Below are 20,560 nucleotides of genomic sequence, written 5' to 3' on the forward strand. Positions count from 1 at the left end.
CATCACGCCAGAGTGGGAAAGGACTAGCATGAACGTAAATCAAAGGTTGTATTTACTTGTTTTTGGTAAAAGGAGTCAGTTTCTTGATTGCAGTATTGGGTAAATTACTTTAAAAAAAAGTAATTGATTACTTTACTTTGGTTACTGGATGAAATTAAAATGACTTTACTCATTACTTATTTGAAAAGTAATTCACTACTCTTATTTCCACTCATATTCAAATTCTCAAGGGAAAAACAGCACAAACAAGATCTTCTCGTCTTTCATTTAACTTTATTTTTAAAGCAATGACGTCATACAAAGTATGAAAAATGTCACAAAAATAAATGACATCACTTGTGGTCTATGCCACCGCTTAAAGTGAGATGTTACGCCGAATATCTATGACGTTAGATTCCTTCTATCAGATCTGAAACTAAGTCAGGCAAACGCCTCCAGCAGTTTCCTTCTCCTCAAATGTAAAAAGTCATTCAGACTGGAGGGGGCACGGTGCTAGAAGCAGATGAAATGTTAACAGGAAAGGCTCAAATCTGAAAAACAACTACTTACAAATCAACTTAGCTTTTTCCCTTTAAACAAATTTAAAATGTAGCAACACAAAACACAACACAAAATAGAAATTAAAATGTACAAAACAAAAAGAAAAAGCTAACAAAAGGTTTCAATGAATTATAGTAAAGGTTTAAAAGGGTTTCTGCTTTCAGTCCGTAATGATCCTGTTTTGGAGAAGGTTCTCTCAGTCCCAGGTTGGTTCTGGAGCTAATTCTAGATACAATAATCTCTGTTTTCTCTAGAAAAGTAAAAACGCTTCTTTTCCTGCTGTCACTCATTTCTTTCACCTTTCTGTGTGGATGTTGATGTTGCATCTGTCCCTGTCCTTCCTGTGCTGGTGCAAGCGTTGCAAACTATGCCCCCCAATCATTATGTTACTCTGGTACTGTCAAAAGTAATTAGATTACAGTAATTCATTACTTTATAATCCATTACCCCAACACTGCTTGATTGTACTTATTTGATTATTAATGCTAAGCATCTCAGTCTATCTTGATTAAATATTAAAAACTATCAACCACACACACAGACCTTTAACATGAACACATAGAACTGAATCACAACAAGAACAAAAAGAAGACATCTTTATAGTAAGGTCCAAGCTACATGGCTGCTCAGGCATAGACATTTGATCTGACTGAACCATAAAACTTCCCAGTTATATCAGCCTCTGTTGGTGTTATAAGGCGGATTACCAGGAGGCAGCGTCATGAGCCTTGTCCACTCAGAAAACAACCACACAGGGACCAACTGCTATCACACAGTGAGCTGCATGTGGGATTGTTTGGGCATAGCTCCTGGTGATGTTAGTGGGGGTTATTTCCAGGGGTCTTGTGGATTTCCCGTCCTAAATATAACCCAGATGTTACGAAACCGCACATTCACCAGCAGCAACTGGCTGTCAGTCCTTCTGGTGAGTGTGCTAACAACTGAGGCTGACCTGCTGTGGACTTCTGCAGAACGATCAATATGGGAGGTCAGCTGTGTCACAGGCTGCAGTCCAGCTGCAAATGTTTTACACTGCAGTCCAGCTGCAAATGTTTTACACTTACTAAATGATTCTATGAAAGTCTTAACAAGTTAGAAAAGTTTGGTTTACTCAGCTTTATCAACTTATGAAACAAAGGTGGCAGACTGTCAACTTCATGTGCTTCCTATAGCACTTTAAGACCATAGACCTATATAAGATAGACAGGTTACTATTTCAATTTCACATAGTGAGTATGAAGCCATCATTGGGACTGGCATGGAGACTACTGTAGAGTTTACTAAAGACAACTCAATCGCTTCCCAGAAATGACAACTGGGTGGCAGACAGCAAAGTCTAAATCTTTGTTGGTCCACTCATATAAGCCATTTTCTTTTGCTCATTCGGGACCGGGTCACGGGGGCAGCAGTCTAAGCTAAGATGCCCAGACTTCCCTCGCCCCGGCCACTTCCTCCAGCTCCTCTGGGGGGATCCCGAGGCGTTCCCAGGCCAGCCATGCCTGGACCACCTCCCCATGGAGGCGTCCAGGAGGCATCCGGACCAGATGCCTGAGCCACCTCAACTGGCTCCTTTCAATGTGGAGAAGTGGTTCTACTCCCATCTCTGTCCGGGTGACCAAGGTCCTCACCCTATCTCTAATGGATAAGAGGTCCCCTTATATACCAATCAAAAACCCACAATGCTACATAAGAGCAGATTTGAGATATAACCCCCCCCCCCCCCAAGCTTTCCTAAACTACAAAAAAATCAAAAGCTTTAGAAAACAGAATGTTTTTTTTAAGGGTTAGACATTTGAATTTGGGAGTTTATGGAGCATTGGTCTCTTCTGACTCCTATTACCTTTGTAGGAACTGCGACATTAGATTCTCCGCAGTTTGCAGCATAATCAGGAACGGAACGAAAGAACGTGTTGAAGACACAACAGCAGTATTTAACAACAGAGTGGTCGCCTCAACAGAACTTTCCTTAATGAGTTCCTTCAACTAAATCTGCTAAAGGAATTTCATCTGCAATGATCTGGAACAAAGACTGGTGGTATCGGCACCACAGAGCCAAAGGTCACATGCTTAAGCCTTGGTTATATGTACCCCCCACGGGTGCTGCAGGTTTTTGGGTCATCCAGGCCTGTAGAGGGTAGTAGAGAGGATTGGTTGTTTCATAAGCTGAGCGCAAGTGTGTCTTGCAGTTACGTTACCTCAGGGGACGCCATGAGCATGAAACGTACCATTGTTATGTGTGTGGTAAATGTATCGTGAAGTACTTGCAAGGAAAATGTGAGCAGGGCTTGGATATCTGGAAATCGTGCAGGCACTCCAGCCCTCGAGGCCTGGAGTTGCAAATCCCTGCTATAGCTCTGAGCTCTGGCCCCATGCCGACTGTACATGCTGTACCAACAGGGTGTAGAGGTGATAGGCCTGCACAATATACCGCAAATTTATCGTTATCGCAATATCCAGCTCTGCAATATGCATATCGCGAAAGACGGCGAATATCGCAATAAATCGCAAACCCAAAATGTGTTAAAACAATCTTCTAGCAGCTTGAAGCATTTAAAGAATCAAATAAATCCCTTTATGCTTTGACCAATCAGATGGACGCCTTCCCATTGTTGACCAATCAGATGGAGGCCTGTTATGTTAACCCTGGTCCTGAAGAGCCTCAACCCTGCCTGTTTTCCAGCTCTCCTTAACCAGCTTGCTGTTGATTGGCTGACTCAAGTGATTTCACATCCTGATTGACTGAACACACCTGATTTTGGTTATCATTATCGAGCAGTCTAGGGAGAATTGGAAAACAGACAGGGTTGAGGCTCTTGAGGACCAGGGTTAGCCACCCTGACGTTTGTCCCCCATGTCGATGAGGGTCATTTGGAGTATAATTTTTAAACTGTTGCAATGAAATGGGAATGATGTTTTTGTTTATTTTTCTATTTGTTTATTAACCGCAAATTTATCGTTATCGCAATATGGATCACTAATATCGCATATCGCAAGTTTTCCTCATATCGTGCAGCCCTAAGAGGTGATATGTAAGTGTTCACAGGACATCAGCAGGATGTCCACACAACATACACTCTGATTGTCTAATTTCCTAATTTCTAACAGTCAAGCTACACTTGAACGGCATAAACAGGCGCCTTGCACAGCGCAGGGTTCATCTGCATGACGTGTCCACATCTCACCTGCTTCCCCCTTACTATAGTGTCCTCAACGACCGGTCGCCCACATAATGCCCATAGAAAAATGCGTACGAACATTTTCACTCTACGGGTTCACCAAGCGCTCTACGACCTTGATGTTTTGTGCGGGCCACCTGCGTGCCCCGTACAGGTTTGCCTATTTTTCACCTGCAAGGACAGTTTTACCATAGGCATTTGACTATTGACTTTGCTTGTTCTGTACCTCATCTCTAAGTTTCTGCTGGATGTGTTCATGCTAACAACACCTGCAATCATTAAATTCCATTAAAAACGGTTCTATCATTTTAAGAGAACATTTTAGTTGGCAAAAAACAAACAAAGCCAACTGAAAAATGTCTTTTAAAAATAAACTTAAAACTTAGAATGAAATCGTCAGTGAGCTCACCATGCGTGTCCGTTGGCAGCAGCAAAGTGTAAAGGTGTAAATCCATTTTCATGTGAAATATCAGGAGAAAATCCTGACGACAGCAGCAGCTTCACACACTCTGAAGGAGAAACAAACAGAGACAGATGAAGGAGAGCGAGTCTACTGCAGCCGTTCTGCTCAGTCCCTGGACTCTACATGCAGAGAGGATGAGAATCAGGTAAGTAATGCAGCTCAAACCATCTCATAAACAAACCACTGCAAATCCTGCTGAGAATTTACACAACTGCTTAAAAACATGAAGATATTTGCAGAATGCAACATTTATAAAATGGTGTCTGATTTGGATTGGAACATAGACCCATAATATTTAATTGAACCAGCAGCAGCAACAATGGAAGGAACAGTGGTACAAACACTTTCCTAAAATTCCTTCATCTCTTTCCGTCTCCATTTTCACTCTTGCACTCTCTTGCTGCAGATTAAAAGTGAGTCATCGGGTTATAGGAAATGTCAGAAAATGAACAGCCATCTAAAACCAGCTCTGAGACAACTATGGACCAAAAGTCAACCCTGTTAAAGAGGAACAACTTCTGCAGAAAAAGAGAAATGGATATAAGAGGCATAAATGTGAAGCCATACATAGATGATAGCCGTCTTTCATGATGTGAAAGTGTCTTTCAGATGTGATCACATAAATCACATCCTCTTCAGTTCCAATAGTTTATTAAGCAAACTAAGAGACCATCATTGGTTAGCTTTGTTTTTCATTTGTATTGATATTCATTTAGATATTTGTTCACTCTATGCCTCAGCTTCAAAAACATACACGACCAAAAGCATTCAAAGATAAGAAGCAGTTTTTAGGCTTTCATGAATAAAACATCAGTCAGGGTAAAAACAGCTCACTGGGTTCCTCCAACTGTGAATCGCTCTCACACCAAATGTGACACAATCTTAAAGACCCACCCCCATAAACAGTGTTTTTAACATGTTCTTGTGGCTTTTTTCTGGTGATGGAGGATGCATTTGAACAATATTAAGCTAAAAATTGCATTTCTGAGTATTTTAGGAGCAGAGGTAAAAATAAGAGAGCATATTTTTAACAGAAAATATGCTGAGCTGGCCACAAGTTCCCTCCTTCAAGATCTCAGCAATGAAGAGGGGAAGAGGGGGCGGGGCCTAAACCAGCCCACACGATCCTGCCCACAACGCAGAGGCTATTTTCTAATGAACTACTGCCGATCTGCAGAAACTATGTTCTAGAAAACAATTCCAGCGGTGTGATTTAGTCAAAAACAGCAGAATCCTAAATAAAAGAAAAGATGTACGGAGTGGGGCAGCTTAAAAAAATTGACTTTAAAAATGTCTTTAAAATAAATGACATGGAATAAAACTTACCCTTCTGTCCATTACAGGCAGCAACACACAAAGCAGAGTTTTGGTTCATGTTGAAGTGGTCTTCAAGGGTAAGATGATCTGGCTTGTTGTCCATACCAGCGCTAGAGGTGATGATGGTGGATGAGGTGGTGGTGGTGGTGGTCGAGTCTGGTTGGTTAAGCAGCATTGACAATAAAGTGACATTTCCCTGGGAAGCAGCTTGGAGAAGCAGAGAAAGCCCGCTGTCCAGGGCAGCAGGCCCACTGCCACTAAGAGGGGGGACTACGGAGGGCCACCAGCCTGCAGGGGGAAGGAGGAGCAGCAGCAGCAAAGGTTACACTCTGAGGTGGAAGACTAGCAGTGAGAGGATGCATGGAAAGCAAGTTTTTCTAGATGGAGAAAGAGACACAGAACGAATCTTTATTCCACACGTGCAGTTGGGACAGTTTTGGTCTTACACACAAGCAGAGCATAGTTAGCTGGAAAGCTGACCGTAGTATTTGTCAAAAAGACAAAGTACATAAACTCCAGCAAACTGTGTGGAAAGACAAAACTATCCAGTCAAACTTTATTTCATGCATCGCAAATTGGCCAATTACTTTGAACACAAACTCTACAAAAAGCCTTTAATTTAGAACAACTATAAGAATGGAGCTTAAAGACAGGAATGGAAAAAAGTATCTCAGTATCTCTATTGTGTTTGAGTGAGAAGAAATTAAGGTGGAGAGAAAACTCCAGAGTAAGATACAGATTCAGATTAGCTGCTGTTACCAATTATTAGGGATGCTCCAAATATTAGGCCGAATATTGCAAACGTCACATTTGGTCTTCAGGGGGAGCGAGTTTAAGTAAGGCCAAATAATGACATATGACCCAATGATGCAAGTTTGGTTAATCATCATGCATCGATGATCTAGCACCTTCTTCAAAATGTCAGCAGGTATTGTGGATTCATCCTTCATCCTACTTTAATGAGGATTGCATAATCCTCTCCTCTGGATCCAACTTTCCTTTCCTTCTGTCACCATCTTCAGTAGCAAGATGGAGTGAGCAGTTCCTGCTTCACTAGTATACTTACCTTACAAAGTTACTCTACTGTCAGCCTTAGATTCCCTGTATCACGTCCACATGAAGCTTTGGTGCAATTTCAATATGGAAGATCTACCTGACTTCCAGGTGAGCTGGGTTTCTTATTAATAGCCAAATTCCCTTTTCTTCAAAGTCAATCACACTCCTATTCCTGCTTTTAGTTTCATGAACGTTCATCTCTTACATTCCACTCCATCTTCCACCTGGACCAATGCTTAGACTAGCCTTCAACCATCGTCAGCGTCTAGGTTCTGTGGTTTATCCATCTATGGTCCCACCAGCATGCAGGACGTCATCCGCCCAGAGCCTATCCACCAAAGACTATGGACTTATTTCAGGCAAATTTTTGTATCACAAATATATCTTTATTTTTCACATTCCTTAGATCTCTTCTAATTTAAATGTTTTATTGAGAATCACCAAGAACTGATTCATCTTTTTTGGTCCACCTATGGAAATACTTTGTTGTTTCCTGTTCCTCTGAAGGAGCGAGAAGTTGTCTAATCCCTGGTACAGTCCTACTTACCGCCATCATCATTACAAGAAAATACCTACTTCTTGCTCACCTGTATCAGAATTGTTCCTGGTTTGTCTGTTCATCACTACTGTTCTGTAGCTACAGTTTCTACAGCTTTCCTTGTGTTATTAATGTAAGATATTAAGTCATGAGCTCAGACAGTTTAGTCAAGCACACCAACTATGGTTAATGGAGCCATGGAATTGTGTTGAATGAACCGAACATCGGCCCACCCACCACAGTTGGAGTGGTCCCCCCAAAAAACCTTTCAGAGGCAAACATCTTTATTCTTAGTTGCTGCAACTCGGCTTATTAAATCTCGAGCTGGTAGGAAATTGACACAACGGTCCTGCCCATTTTCAAAATAAAATACCTGGCTCTCACTCAAATCAATGAAATGATCACAACTTCATCCAAAAGAGAAGGTTACAGGAAAAGCAGTTAGTGGTTTCAAATTAGTTTAACAATAAAAAACAAGAGTTGTACTTGATTCTTTGAAAAACTGGTCCGAACAGGTCAGGAAAACCATTTTGGTCATGGTTTTCATTTATCTTACAAATCACTGCATTTGTCTTTGTGTCGATGTTTCTTTCCTTAAATCGTTTGGTTCTGTAGGCAGAACTGAGAGTGTGTCTGAGCAAAGCTGTGGTTTCCAGAAGGTTGTGGTGCAACCACTGACCATGGTTTTGTGGTAGAGTGTCTGCCCCGAGACTAGAGTTCAAGTCCACAGTTGAATAATACCAAAGACTTTAAAAATAGGACCCAATGCCGCCCTGCTTGACACTCAGTATTAAGAAGTTGGATTGGAGGATTAAACCACAGTGCAGCTTTGTCTGCAGCACACCACTACACCAGGTTTTTAGTTAAAGTTAGTTATCACACACCTGGTTGTGTGATAACTAACTTTAACTACAACTTTAATGGAACCTGGCTATCACACTAACAAGTTGGTTTCAATTGAAATATAATTCAGTTTGTTAAAGGAAAAAAAATGTAATTATGTTTCATTTTTTTCAGGGTTTTACCTCCACAAATGAGTTGTATTGTATTTGTATACATAACATTCTGAATATTACTGCATTTCTAACTTGGCAAAAAAGTTCATTGTTTAAAATCTCTGCTGGATGATATTAGAATGAACTGGAATCATCATTAGAGAGTAAAAGTTCATTTGAGCAAGTAAACACAAAAACTATGATATTTCCACATCAACAAAACAATTGTAATGAATTTAAAGTGCTGCCAAGAACAAATGGTTAATAGTACAAGGTAATGAAAGGTGATGCGGGAAGGAGTGCAGGAAAAGGAAGGGAATTTATGACATGCTGCATGGTATGGAAGAGGGAGGAAAGTGAGGAAGCAACCTCTGGCATCAGCTTCAGAAAGGACAGCAGATCCTGGCAGTAGGACCGTAGAAGCACTGCAGCTCTTTTCTCTGTCTCAGTTTAACAGGACCATTAGCTGACCCCAATTTTCTCCTTGATGTTTGCGACATGTCAGTAAAAAAAAAAGGTCTGACTTGACAACATGGAACATGAGGCCCAAAAGATGGGCTTATTAGGAGGAAAAAAAGAAAAAGAAGTTGAGACAGAATGCAGGGAGCAACATCACATCTCATTTGGAGCAATTTGGAGTGGAAGAATAGAATCAGTGATGGAGAATTATTTGACCTTGTGCTTTCTGCTTTGTAGTCATTTGGTAAAACCCTGTTTTGCTGCCAACTTAAATTTGCTTTTGTAAGCTAGGCTTAGCTCAAAAAGAAAAGGCAAAGAAAAGTGGGAAAGTCAAGAATCAGACGTAGAGAGCAAGAGGAAGCCCAATTACCTGATGCTGTTGCCAGGAGGCTGCCTGCTGAGGAACAAGGACTATGGGTGGATGGAGCACTAATGGAGGAGAAGGTGGGGGGAGGGTTTATGGACAAGGGGCAACTAACTACGGTGGTAGGACTGATGACTGGCGGACACTGTGCACATGCTGCTGATGGCTGCGGCGGGCCGCAATCGGGCCCAAGAGAATGGGAAGCAGGGCAGGCACCCACCTGAGAAGCTGTCAGGGCTGGTACCAGGTCCAGGGCAGGTTTGGGTGGTAGCTGGGGTGTGGCTGGTTTTAGCACAGCCCCAGGGGAACGGCTGCTGTCCCCCACCACCTTGATGGGTGGATGAGGAGGTGAGGGGGTCTGGCTAAGCCCTGGCTTTTTGGGAGGTATAGGGGGAGGGTTTCCTCTGTCGATCCTGGTAACTGTGGGCGACTTCAGGCCAATTGGATGGTTCAAGCGCCCAGGAAAAGATCCTCCCTCTGAGGCAGAGTGGGGCAGCCCTGGACGCAGTGGGACAGGCCCTGCTGCAGGGGGGCTTGTGAAGCGTGACAGGACCTGTGTGACAGTGTGGCGGGCTTGCTGCCTAGCGGCAAAGTTGTCGCGGTTAGTGGGAGAGAGGTCACGAGCTGGAGGACTCTGGGATGAGGTACCATTCTGATCCTGATCCTGAAACTTGTATCGGGCGGCCTGAACACGGGGGCTGACCCCAGAGGGTAAACCATGGGAGGCTTGTCCCTCAGTGCCGTTTTCTGTCTGTGCTTGTCCTGCCGCGCTACTATGGACGATTCCCCGGCCAGTCGTCTTTGGCAAGCTCAGCCCCACGTAGTTGGCGGGTGTTGGCTTGACAGGTATGGCCAGTGGGGTCTTTTTAGGACCCTCAATCTCAATAGGGGGCTGATCTGTTTGGCAAGACGCTGTCTGAGAGCTAATAGGCTCCGTGGCAACAGAGACAGATGTCAGAACTTTAGGTTTCGGTGGACTACTGGTGGCAGCAGTTTCCACTTCAGTTGGAGCTGGACTGGCATCCTTTCCATTGCCCCATTCAGTTCTGAGCTGCTCCACCTGCTGCCGGAGGCTCTGGCTCTCAACCTCCTCTCGACTCAGCCTTGCACGCAACTGCTCACGCTCTGTGTCAAACTCGGACAACTGCTTTTCCATTTTAGCCTCCATCTGTTGGCTCTTCTGGCGCTCATTGTTCAGCTCCTCCTGCAGTTTGCCCGAGGCGCGACTCTCCTCATCCAGGCGAGCCTGGAGCTCATCGAAGCGCTGTGACTCCTCTACCACTCGTGTGGCAAGCTGCTTGCACTCACGCACCAACATCATGACTATGTTCTTGTTTTTCTCACGCTCATCCTTCAGCTGTGCTGTCAGCTTGCGGTGCTCCTGTTCTAGACTCTGAAGCTGCAGCTTCTCCATCTCCAGCTAGAAACACAGACAAAGGCATTGTTGGTAAATGTAGTACTGGATAAATACACAAAAGCCAGATCTTAAGCTGAAACGTAGACATTATTGGTGAAATATAGTGCAACCCAGTATGTGCAAACATCGTATTACAGATTTTTGAGATTCCTTGACACTACAAATTGACAAAAATGTATTTTCTGTAAAAGCTTTTGGTCGCGTGTTTTGGGCAGCTGTAGCACAAGAGGTTGAGTTTGCCAATCCATTAGCTGGTGGTTCAATCTCAGACCGGGACAGTTGATGGGTCCTTGGGCAAGACACAGCTTCATTAGTATGTATGCAAATGGCAAACTGTGAAAGTTTAAGACAAACATCTGATGAATAACAAAGCATCAATGATATAATGGACTGATGCACCAAAGTTATTAGGCTTCTGTGATCAGTGTGACAAAGAGGCTCAGGTTGCACTCATTCATCTCCAGTCCAATAAAAATCAGTTTATGGTTGTTTGATATATTTCACTGTTTTTCTTGAACTATAAATAGCACTGGACTTTAAGTCGCAGCATCCAAAAAATTCATAATAAAGACAAAATCATATAGAAAGAAGCGCTTCTGGGAGACATTTATTTAACAAAATACAGGACCAGGAACAGAGTTAATCCTCTTGAAAGGGAAAATCATAATAACGGAGTAGATAACAAAAATAGACTGAATATATGCACGCCTCACCACTGTAACACAGCTGTGTTATTTTCATGAAACATGGGAGGAATCTAGTAAATCAGTACAACATATTCAGATTACCATAGCATAAAGAAGCTGCCAGCAAGTCAACTAAAGTCTTTATATCACTTTTTATCATGAAATCCATTGAATTCTTCATCCTCTGTGTCGCTTTGAAACAATTCGGCCACGCTCTGTGTAAGACTGAGCAGCGCTGATTCTACTGCGTTGCTGTCAGTAACGAATACTGCTACACACACCTACAGTGCGCTCTAGCATTTGTTTTTAGGGGGGGTTCTAAATCACATATAAGTCGCACCCACGGCCAAACTGCGAAAAAATGCTACTTATTCTCAGATAAATGTGGTATTCAAGTAAATGTATACGTCTGTTTTTGTATACATAATAATATCAATTATTATAATTGAAATCCAAAGTCTTACATCCCAGATGCCATAAATACCTGGAAAGACAAAAGGTCATTTAAAAGGTATAATTGTTTTTTTAATTATTTTATTATAGTGCCATGAATGGTTTTCGAATGTCACTTCTAAAGCACAAAATCCTACACCTGTTTTAATAACAGGCAAATACGCAAGTAATTTGAGAAAGCCTTTTATTTATTTTTACACAGTGACATGTGTTGATAATACACATGGCTTTGTAAAATAGTGGCTTAGGGGAAGAGTCCAGCTCATGAGCTCAGTGAGACGGTCTCTGCATACGATAAAATTTCCATGACTCGTCACAGCTCTGACTCCTATATTTGGGGCATCAAGTATTTTTAGCTGGGAGCTGGTTAAACAGAGGGTAACAGGGCTTAACTGTGGCTCTTCACCCAATTGAGAAGACTCTGCTGCTCTGACAAGCACCAGAAAAAAGAGAGAGGACATCCTGCTGTCCCATCTCAAAGTGCAACAACCTGTGATGTTTCATTCCACTCCCCTACTCGCACTCTTCCAAACTAAAAGGGAGCACACATCATCACCAGCTGATTGTGACGAGGAGTGTGAGGATTTAATCAAAGGCAGCACACCAAGGGAACAGCAGTTGTTACTTTAAAGAAGCTGCTACTACTCGCTCCTAATTGGGTGAGGATTTCTGTTCCCCTTGGTGCAAATTTAGAGAGACTGTGAAAGTGTTGACACAGTGAGCCACGGCTCACTGTGTCAACACTTTCCCATGGTGCATTGAGAAACCAGGCAAGATTGGCACAAATTTAAAACAAGGTTACCTGGGCCTCCTTTCTTATGTAAACCACTGTCATGATGTCATCTGTCACTGGCGGTGTGTTCAGCAGAGTGTGCTCATAAAAAGCTGTCCTGCAGCACCAAGGTGTCCCAAAGCTACATGTGAATTCTTTTGTTAAAAGGCCCACTCACATAGAAATGGTGTTTTGGATGTTTTTAACATGTGGCATTTTCTCATTATGGAGACATGTAGGAAGAAAATTTAGCTCAAATATGAAAGAACAAACAGCAAAACAATTAAATTATATATATAATTTCCATGTAACTGCAAAAGTTTAATTGAAATAAGAGTCAACATAATTTAAATTATTCTCCAAATGACCCTCATCTACGTAGGAGAAGAGCATCGATAATAAAGGGGCTCCATCCGATTGGTCAGCAACATGAAGGGGTGTATCCGATTGGTCAGACCCATAAAGGGATTTATTTGATTCATTAAATACTTCAAGCTGCCATTAGATTGTTTTGTCACATTTAAGGTCACCATTTATCGCACTTTTCACAACATGCGAATAGCACTGCTAGATATCGCAATAACGACAACTTTGCAATTTATTGTGCAGCCCTACTTTCTAAGTATTTCTTTATTAAAATCACTGTGAATCAGAAGGAAATGTAAAAATGATGTTAGAAAAAAAATCTTATTTGTGACATAAAAAACTTCACTGGGAGGGCTACAGTCTCCCTGCTCTGCTCCATTCCGATGCATCCACTGCCAGACCAATAGATCCATGAACGTCTTTGTTCTCCTGGTCTGAGCTGGAATCTGGATCTAAACTGGACGGTGCATAGATCTGATATCGCTCATTGTGTCCTTGATTCACAATCCTGAAGCAGATTTACAAAAAGGACTGTGGCAAACCTTCTGAGGCACTGAAGACCTTTATGAGTTGACATTAGCAGAGAGGACGACGGTGTGTTACGCCAGCACTCACATTCAAAATGTGCTGCTGCACACTTGACCTCATGGAAAATTCAATAGCTTACATAAAAGACAGTGGTGGAGGTAAAGAAAGCTCAGACGGTCTGGTTAAAATAATCTTTATCCAGAAATGAGGATCCCAACAGAGCAAGATTTAGTTCTTTTAAGTGGGTTTTTCTTTCATTCATAATCCCAAAACTTAAAAGAGCATTTATCCTTTGCTAGTAAAAATGTGTTGAATCATGCTGTGGACTAAACCAACACATTTCTTTCTGTATTTAATTGTTATTTAATTAAAATTAGGTTTTTACATAAAAAAAAGTTATCTTATCTTATCTTTCTGTTTATTTAAACTTTTCTTTTCTTTCTTTTTTTACCAGAGATTTGGGCCTCATATGGGCTCATTTCCTAAATTCCTGGTTTGGTTATTACACCATCATATTTTATGTGTTAAATGATGACAATCATGAAATGAAATGTCTAAGATGAGCATAAATGGGACTACTTTGAGAGCCACATCTCCCTAAAGATACAAATGTAATTTTTGAGCATTTAGGTTGATGTGGAAAACCGCTTTTCTTTGCATTAGAATCAGCTGATTTACATTGATTGCATTTTAACTTTACTAGGCCTGCAAAATATATCGTTATCGCAATATCAAGCTGTGCAATATGCATTTAGCAAAAAACTGCGAAAATCGCGATATAGGGTTACCTTAAATGAGCTAAAACAGTGTTATGGCATCTTGAAGTATTTAATGAAATCAAATAAATCCGTTTATGCATTTGACCAATCGGATAAACTCTTATGGTAGATGTTCCAACTCGTCATAGTTGAGGGAGGGACATTTGGAGTATAATTTAAGTTATGTTTTGACTATTATTTAAATTAAATTGCTGCAGTGAAATGGACATTATGTATTTAGTTGTTTTGCTATTTTTTTATTTATCGCAAGATGTATTGTCATCGCAATATTGATCACTAATATCGCAAATCGCAAGTTTTCCTCATTTTGCGCAGCTTAAACTTTACTAATGTATATTGTTGCATATCAGTGCAAAAGCTGCATTTGTGTAACCACTTCTGTGGTGGTAACCTTCCACCAGAGGTAAGGTGGGGTTCAGTGTCTTGCCCAAGAGCACTTTGACAAGATCTTCCGATCAGGGGTCAACCGCCCTACCACTGCACCACTGCACCCCCATACATAAAAAACCTTTTACAGGACAGTGCAACTTTAGGAGTCAATGATTACATGACTGGTTTGTTTTCAACAAAGGCTTAAGGGGAATTTGGAATGTTTGTAAGGCGGGACGTTCTGAGTGGAAGCTCTGATCCAAGGACTGCTGTCAGCTCTTAAGAAAGTCAGACATAGGGGGGGGGCAAGTCCATGTAGCATCTTGTTCATCATACGTCCATATTTAAAAAGTTTAAAATTCTCAAAACTCAACAAATTTTTCTATGAAGATCACAGAGTTATTTGTTGTTTTTTTTAACTACACAAATAGTGTTGTTTATTTTATTAAAGGATTATGAATGAATGAATGAAACTTTATTCATTTAGCACTTTACGACTACTTCAGGGGAAGCAAAGTGCTTTACAATAAAAGAAAGTGATGCAAAATGCTTTTGAGAGAATATATATATATATATATATATGTATAAATATACATACACAACTTATCCAACTTAAATGAATTAATTTAACTCAATTGGTAGCAAGCAGTTGAGTTAAATTTATTCAACCTAATTTCTTATGTCTATCAAACTCAATAATTGTTTATAGAACTCAAATGTACATATTTATCTAACTAAATGTAATATTTCTCAAATTCAATTAAATGTTTTTCCATCTTAATCTATTGTACTTCTTGAACTCTCATCTCTAAGTTAAGGCCCTCTGATATTTTCATTAAAATGACATGAATGATACAGTGAGGATTTGCATTAAATGCAGCCTGCATTTAGTTATCATGACTCTGACTTTAATTGCTGTTCTTGCTTCATTATTTGCACTAGTGACGCTAAATAAACTCATCATCCTCCTCTTCCTTCCTCTCCTTCATGATACAGAAAGAAGTAAACATAACTGGACAAATAACTACACAAAACACAGTAAAACAGCTAAACAACTAAACACATTTGGTCAAAAAGCCACACTTAAACCCAAATCCGTCCAGACAGGCAAAGAGAATGGTATCCCACAATTCCTTGCGGTGCTGATCTAACAGCAGCACCAAAGTTACACCTACTTAATTGAATTGAATGAAAGTAAAATAAATGTCTGAAAACTACGTGTTGTTTTTAAACTGACTTAACTAAAAAGAAAGATTTGTCTTAACTGAAGCAAATAATTAAGTTAGATCAATGTAAAAAGTTTATCTTTCCAACATCCATATGTGATCTTATCACCCTCTCATGGTGGAAAAAGTATTATCTGAGCTTCTTCATCCACTAAATCATCTTCAAATGGACACACCATGCTGCTTCACCTCTCTGAAAACAAACTAACCTTCAACTAAACCTGCTCCAGACCAGGTTATGTTCAGAGCATGAGTTACTATGGCAACTTGACATACCATTAAACATACCTACATTTCTGGAACCTAAAGCGGTGGTTGTACACTTCTTTAGTCTCAAACTTACCGTGGTAACTAGCATAACCTGCTTTTTGGAATACCCCCCTGGCCTTGTTTCAAACATGCATCCAAACCCTTCCATTCCAGAGGAGGAAGAGGAACAGCTTGAGAGGAAAATAGGACAGAGTCTCAGCCAACATCTGGCTACCCAGATTATCAGGGCCACCATAATCCTAAAGAGATCTGTGACAAATCCACACCAGAAAATATCCAACACAAACAAAGCTGACATACAACTTCATACAACACAGCACCTGTGGTGTGACCAAACAACCAGACTTACTCAGTCATTCTATTGGTCAGAATAACCATTCTTGATCTGATACCTTTTTAATATGTTCTTGATAATCCTATATTTTTAATGTTTTATTCTGTAGCGCAAGTTATTTAAGTTATAAACAGATCAATCAGATGCCTCAATAAAAGTATGTGGCCCCATGTCAAACATTCGATAGACACATTCCTCGGTAGGGTGTGGACCTCCAACAAGCTCACTCCTGATTGTGAGAATGGTTGACATAGAAATGTTGGTTCAACCGTCTCGGACCAATCACTCCTTACGGACATCGTCTGGTTCCAACATGGCGACATTCTTATTGTTAAAAAAAGGGCAACTGATTTGACTTCATTTGGTTGGAGCCTGAAGTAAACCCTTTTCTTTGGTTGACGTTAGGGGTGTGACGATAACCGCATTAGCCGCGGTTATGAGTCATCACCGCACGGTTTTTTTGTTTTTGTTTGTTTTTAATGTTACAGGACTGCATATGGTGTGTGTGATTTGAACTATCAACACATTCATCTTTGCTAATAATTGTGTATTCTCGTGCAGTGACTGGACAAATGTTGGACACCCTGGGCACTATGTCAATTAGGTTTCGTTTAGGTTCTATGTGTTGGGCGGGCGCGGCTTCGCTCCCACTCGATTCCTCTGCGGAAGCGACATGCGTCGTCCCCACCGCCGTGGAGCCCTGTGGGCGCGGGCAGCACAGACACAAGGGTCCACCGGCAGCCGCGCCCGGACCCCCCCCAGTCCGGACGTCGGTAGGTGCGAACCGCTCCTGCCCGGCACCCCTCTCGCGAGGGGCGTTGGAGGAGGGAAGGTAGAGGTGAGGACCCTGCGGGGCGAGGGCGGAGTGCAGAGGCGTCCCGATGTCTGCACTTCTGTCAAAAGTGACAAGAAAATATTTGTCTGTATGCACTACAAGCACTCCATGGGAGCGTGCATCAGTGCGGCTGGAAACATTGTCACGCGTTAAGATCCTCGCTGAAACCTAACATGTTTGTTTTCCTGTCATGCAAAATGAAGACGGACAAATAAGAGCAGCAGCACGATTCACTTAAGCGGCCCGACAGACAAACACTTGGTCACTTTTTGTTGTTTTTGTTTTGTTGCACTTAAAAAGACAGTCGTTCATGGTTAGCCTTTGTTGAACCTTTCCTGCGATGACTTTTTTTTGTCTTTCTGACCGTGGTCGGAAAACGCAGGAGAGATCCTCTCCAGGGCAGTTAGCGGATCTTCCTTCAGTTGTTCATTTCCCCGTTCAGACCGTCAGAGCCTCCAGACTGAGCAGGTTGATGAAGAATCAATCACCGTTCTTCTGGGGGAAACCTTCTTTTATTACTGTTCTCCTTCACTCCGTAACATATAACATGAACACGCACCCCAACACACTTGCACTGCATGTGCTCCCTCCTCCTTCCTATACTCGCACATGCTTACACACTGGTTTCAGCACATACACATAGTCATTCTACAACAACTATTTAGTTAGTTAATAAGTTAGTTAGTAATTTGTTTATGTGTTAATAAAGAATAATACGTTCTAATTATTAATTTCCATTGTATTCATTTCCATTGCAAGCTGCATGCTTCTTGAGTGTGCGACTACGCCGCCTGGGGATTTTGTGTTTGGCGGGGGGGTTGTTTGACCACAACTCCTGCCGCTTCATCTCTGCGGTGATCAAAAATCACACACTAACTAACACTAACTCAGTCCACTTCTCAGATACAGTAAATGGTTACTTGTTGGTAAGTGGTTAAGGCAAACGTAAGGCTCCTTTCAACTGAGCGGTACCGTCCAGACCGGTACGGTTTAGAATTCAGGTAATCCTTTTCACTCAAAGGTAGACCATCACGGCACATGCAGGGTGAGGCTAGCAACCGCAACAATGGAGGTCATCCAGCAGCTCATTTTATGGCTTTAGGTCCTTTGAATATAAAAGTCATTTAATGTTGTTTGAGAGAAGATTTCAGTTCATTCAAACGTTCTATTTCGCTCACAAATTTTTAACGTCTGTACCAATGTCAGGCTTAACACTTTTTGCTTGCTTTTTTGGTCCGAGGGAGTCATGTTGCAGGGGGTGTACTGGCAAGAACACAGCTAAGAAGGTACACTGATGAGTGTTTAAGACACGTAGATGCCCGGATAACAGTGAGAAGCCATTTCTATCAGTTGTTTGGATGAGTCTGAATTCATCCAACCACAATACAATGAGTTGCTGTCTCGTTGTGGTGTTAAGGCATTGTTTTGAGAGAATTCTGTTGAGGGACAGAATGGAAGCTTTTACGATAATGTCATAACGACACACACAACAGCATGTGAGAAGTGCTTTCACCTTCTTGAATTGAATTGAATTTTTTCTGTTTGATAACATCATATTTGTTGCTTTATGTTGGTCCGCAGTTCATCCGTTTATTCAATCCTATTCTGATTACATCAGCTACGGTGGCTGTTTTGGTCCAGCTGTTACGCTCCAAGGACAGATTATATTCAGATTGAGGAATCTCAGAGCGAACCGAAGCTCAGTCTGATTGGAAACGAACCGAGACCACCTCCAAAGATGGGTCAGAGAGGGTTTTCCTGGTCCCAGACCAGGGTCCGCTTGAGTGTACTCAGACTGAAAATCAGTTCCGGATTATCAAGGGAGATGAACTCTGGTTCACTTTAAGGGGACCAAATGTGTGGGGTGTGAATACAGCCTTAAAGTCAACACAATGGCTTGTTCTCTTACCTTCTTCTGGCGGCTCTCAGCAGCAGCGAGTTGGGCTGACATGCGCTCCTGCATTTTCCTGCAGTGACCCATGACAGCTTCCAATACTGAAATGGGACTGGACCCCAAGGACCTTCGCTCATTTTCTCCTCCAGGGACCCTACACTCAAAGTCCCTCTGAAGTGCAAGGAAGGGGTCGGTTATGCTGTAGTGTCCATAGCGTTCTTGGAGAAACACCTCCTTTCTTTGGGCCTGTTGAAACAAAAGACAACAAGAGCTTATTTTTGCTTTTACATAAGTTCTGTTGAAATAACTTGACTTTATTATTAACGCCAGGTGTCCATAGTGTAATCAGTGTGAAGTTTTCAATACATTTATTTGAACAAACAACAGCAGATATCTGTTGGTGTGGAAAAGAGATGAACTGAAAAAAGATGTTTTCACAACAAAGCATGAAGGTCCAGTCCTGTCCAATGTGGTTCAAATCCAAGCTGGTTACTTCCTGTGTTCCTGCTATGCATGTGTGGGTTTTCTCTGGCTTCCTTCCACAGTCCCTTTACAGGTATGTTGATAGTCTCTTTAAAGGTAAAAGTGTGTGCAGTTTGTTAGTGCGTCCCTGGGAGTGTGACCCATCTTTAAACTGCTGGGATTGAGCAACCCCCCACAACTGCTAAGGATTAAGTAAGAACAGATAATGGATGAATGGAAGAATCCTCAAATCCATTCTCCCTTCTTCTGTCATGACTGTAATGTACAGGTTTCATCTTACAAAAGTACAAAAGATGCACCATTCAAAGCAGTGCTTCTCAATTATTTTTTGCAAGCCCCCCCCCCAGGAAAAAGAAAAAAACACCATTTTTTCCCCAAGTAATGCTGCTTGAGGAGTTAGGAGGCGAAAGATCGAAATCCCTAAGAGGAGTTTGAAATTGTAGAAAGTACTAAAGGTGATTTTTTTGGTGTTGTTGAAAATTCATGATGGAGACTTCTTCTCGAGGTCAACAAAGTTTCGAATGTGGTTGAAGACCTAACCTGGTTGCATTTGTGTAAATGTGTAAATGTTTACGGAGACCATTTGCTCAAACAGAAGCGTTCTTCTGTAAGAGCATTTCAAACTTTTTTTGACCCCAAAAAGACATTTTGCTCCCATTCTTTTTTCAATAGTTTCTTACACTGTGATGTTTTTCACCGGGAGCTCGGTATATGTAACTTCTGTTGAGTCCTTTATTCCGTCCTGCAGCAGTATTTCACTAAAGTAAGTTTCTTTTTCTACTATTGGTCTGCTTTTACTGTGAACCTGTCCTTTAAGGTTCTACTTTAAATCTCCTTACACTAATTTGAAATGCTGTGAAAAGCTCAGCTCTCAGAAAGGGAAAAGTGAAAACGGAATCAAATTGAAGTGCAAATCCGTGGAAGGGCTGGTTTCAGATCCAGGAAGAAAACACTCCAAAGCAGCTTCCGGGGGTTCATACCTAACGGAGCTCCTCAGCAGTCTAAGTTAAACTAAGTTACAATAAAATAGTGATCTACTGATGCAGAGAGAAGTGGAGGCGATTACACATTTGTAACTTTAGAGCACTTTCCAAGAGCAACAGAAGACTGAGAGTGAGCCGTCAGTATTATTAGTATCGACCGTTCAGGCATGCAGGGTGAAGGGGTTCATGACACTCTACGAGAGGAAGAGAAATGATGTTTCAGTGAGGGGAAAATGGAGAAAGTAGAAGCAAATGAC

At 41.6% G+C, this 20,560-nt stretch overlaps 1 protein-coding gene across 2 annotated transcripts in view; it reads right to left on the minus strand.

Annotated features, from left to right (window-relative positions):
* Positions 1–20,560, minus strand: part of cttnbp2 (cortactin binding protein 2) — an 81,680-nt gene that overhangs the window by 22,659 nt on the left and 38,461 nt on the right. For both annotated transcript variants that reach the window (XM_023955476.1, XM_023955475.1), the window contains exons 3-6: positions 18,853–19,083; positions 8,915–10,328; positions 5,506–5,784; positions 4,126–4,225 (exon numbers count right to left, since the gene is read on the minus strand). In XM_023955476.1, coding sequence (XP_023811244.1) covers positions 4,126–4,225; positions 5,506–5,784; positions 8,915–10,328; positions 18,853–19,083 — 2,024 coding nt within the window. The remainder of the gene's footprint in view (positions 1–4,125; positions 4,226–5,505; positions 5,785–8,914; positions 10,329–18,852; positions 19,084–20,560) is intronic.

Source organism: Oryzias latipes, chromosome 6, assembly GCF_002234675.1.
Source record: "Oryzias latipes chromosome 6, ASM223467v1".
Lineage (NCBI taxonomy): Eukaryota > Metazoa > Chordata > Actinopteri > Beloniformes > Adrianichthyidae > Oryzias > Oryzias latipes.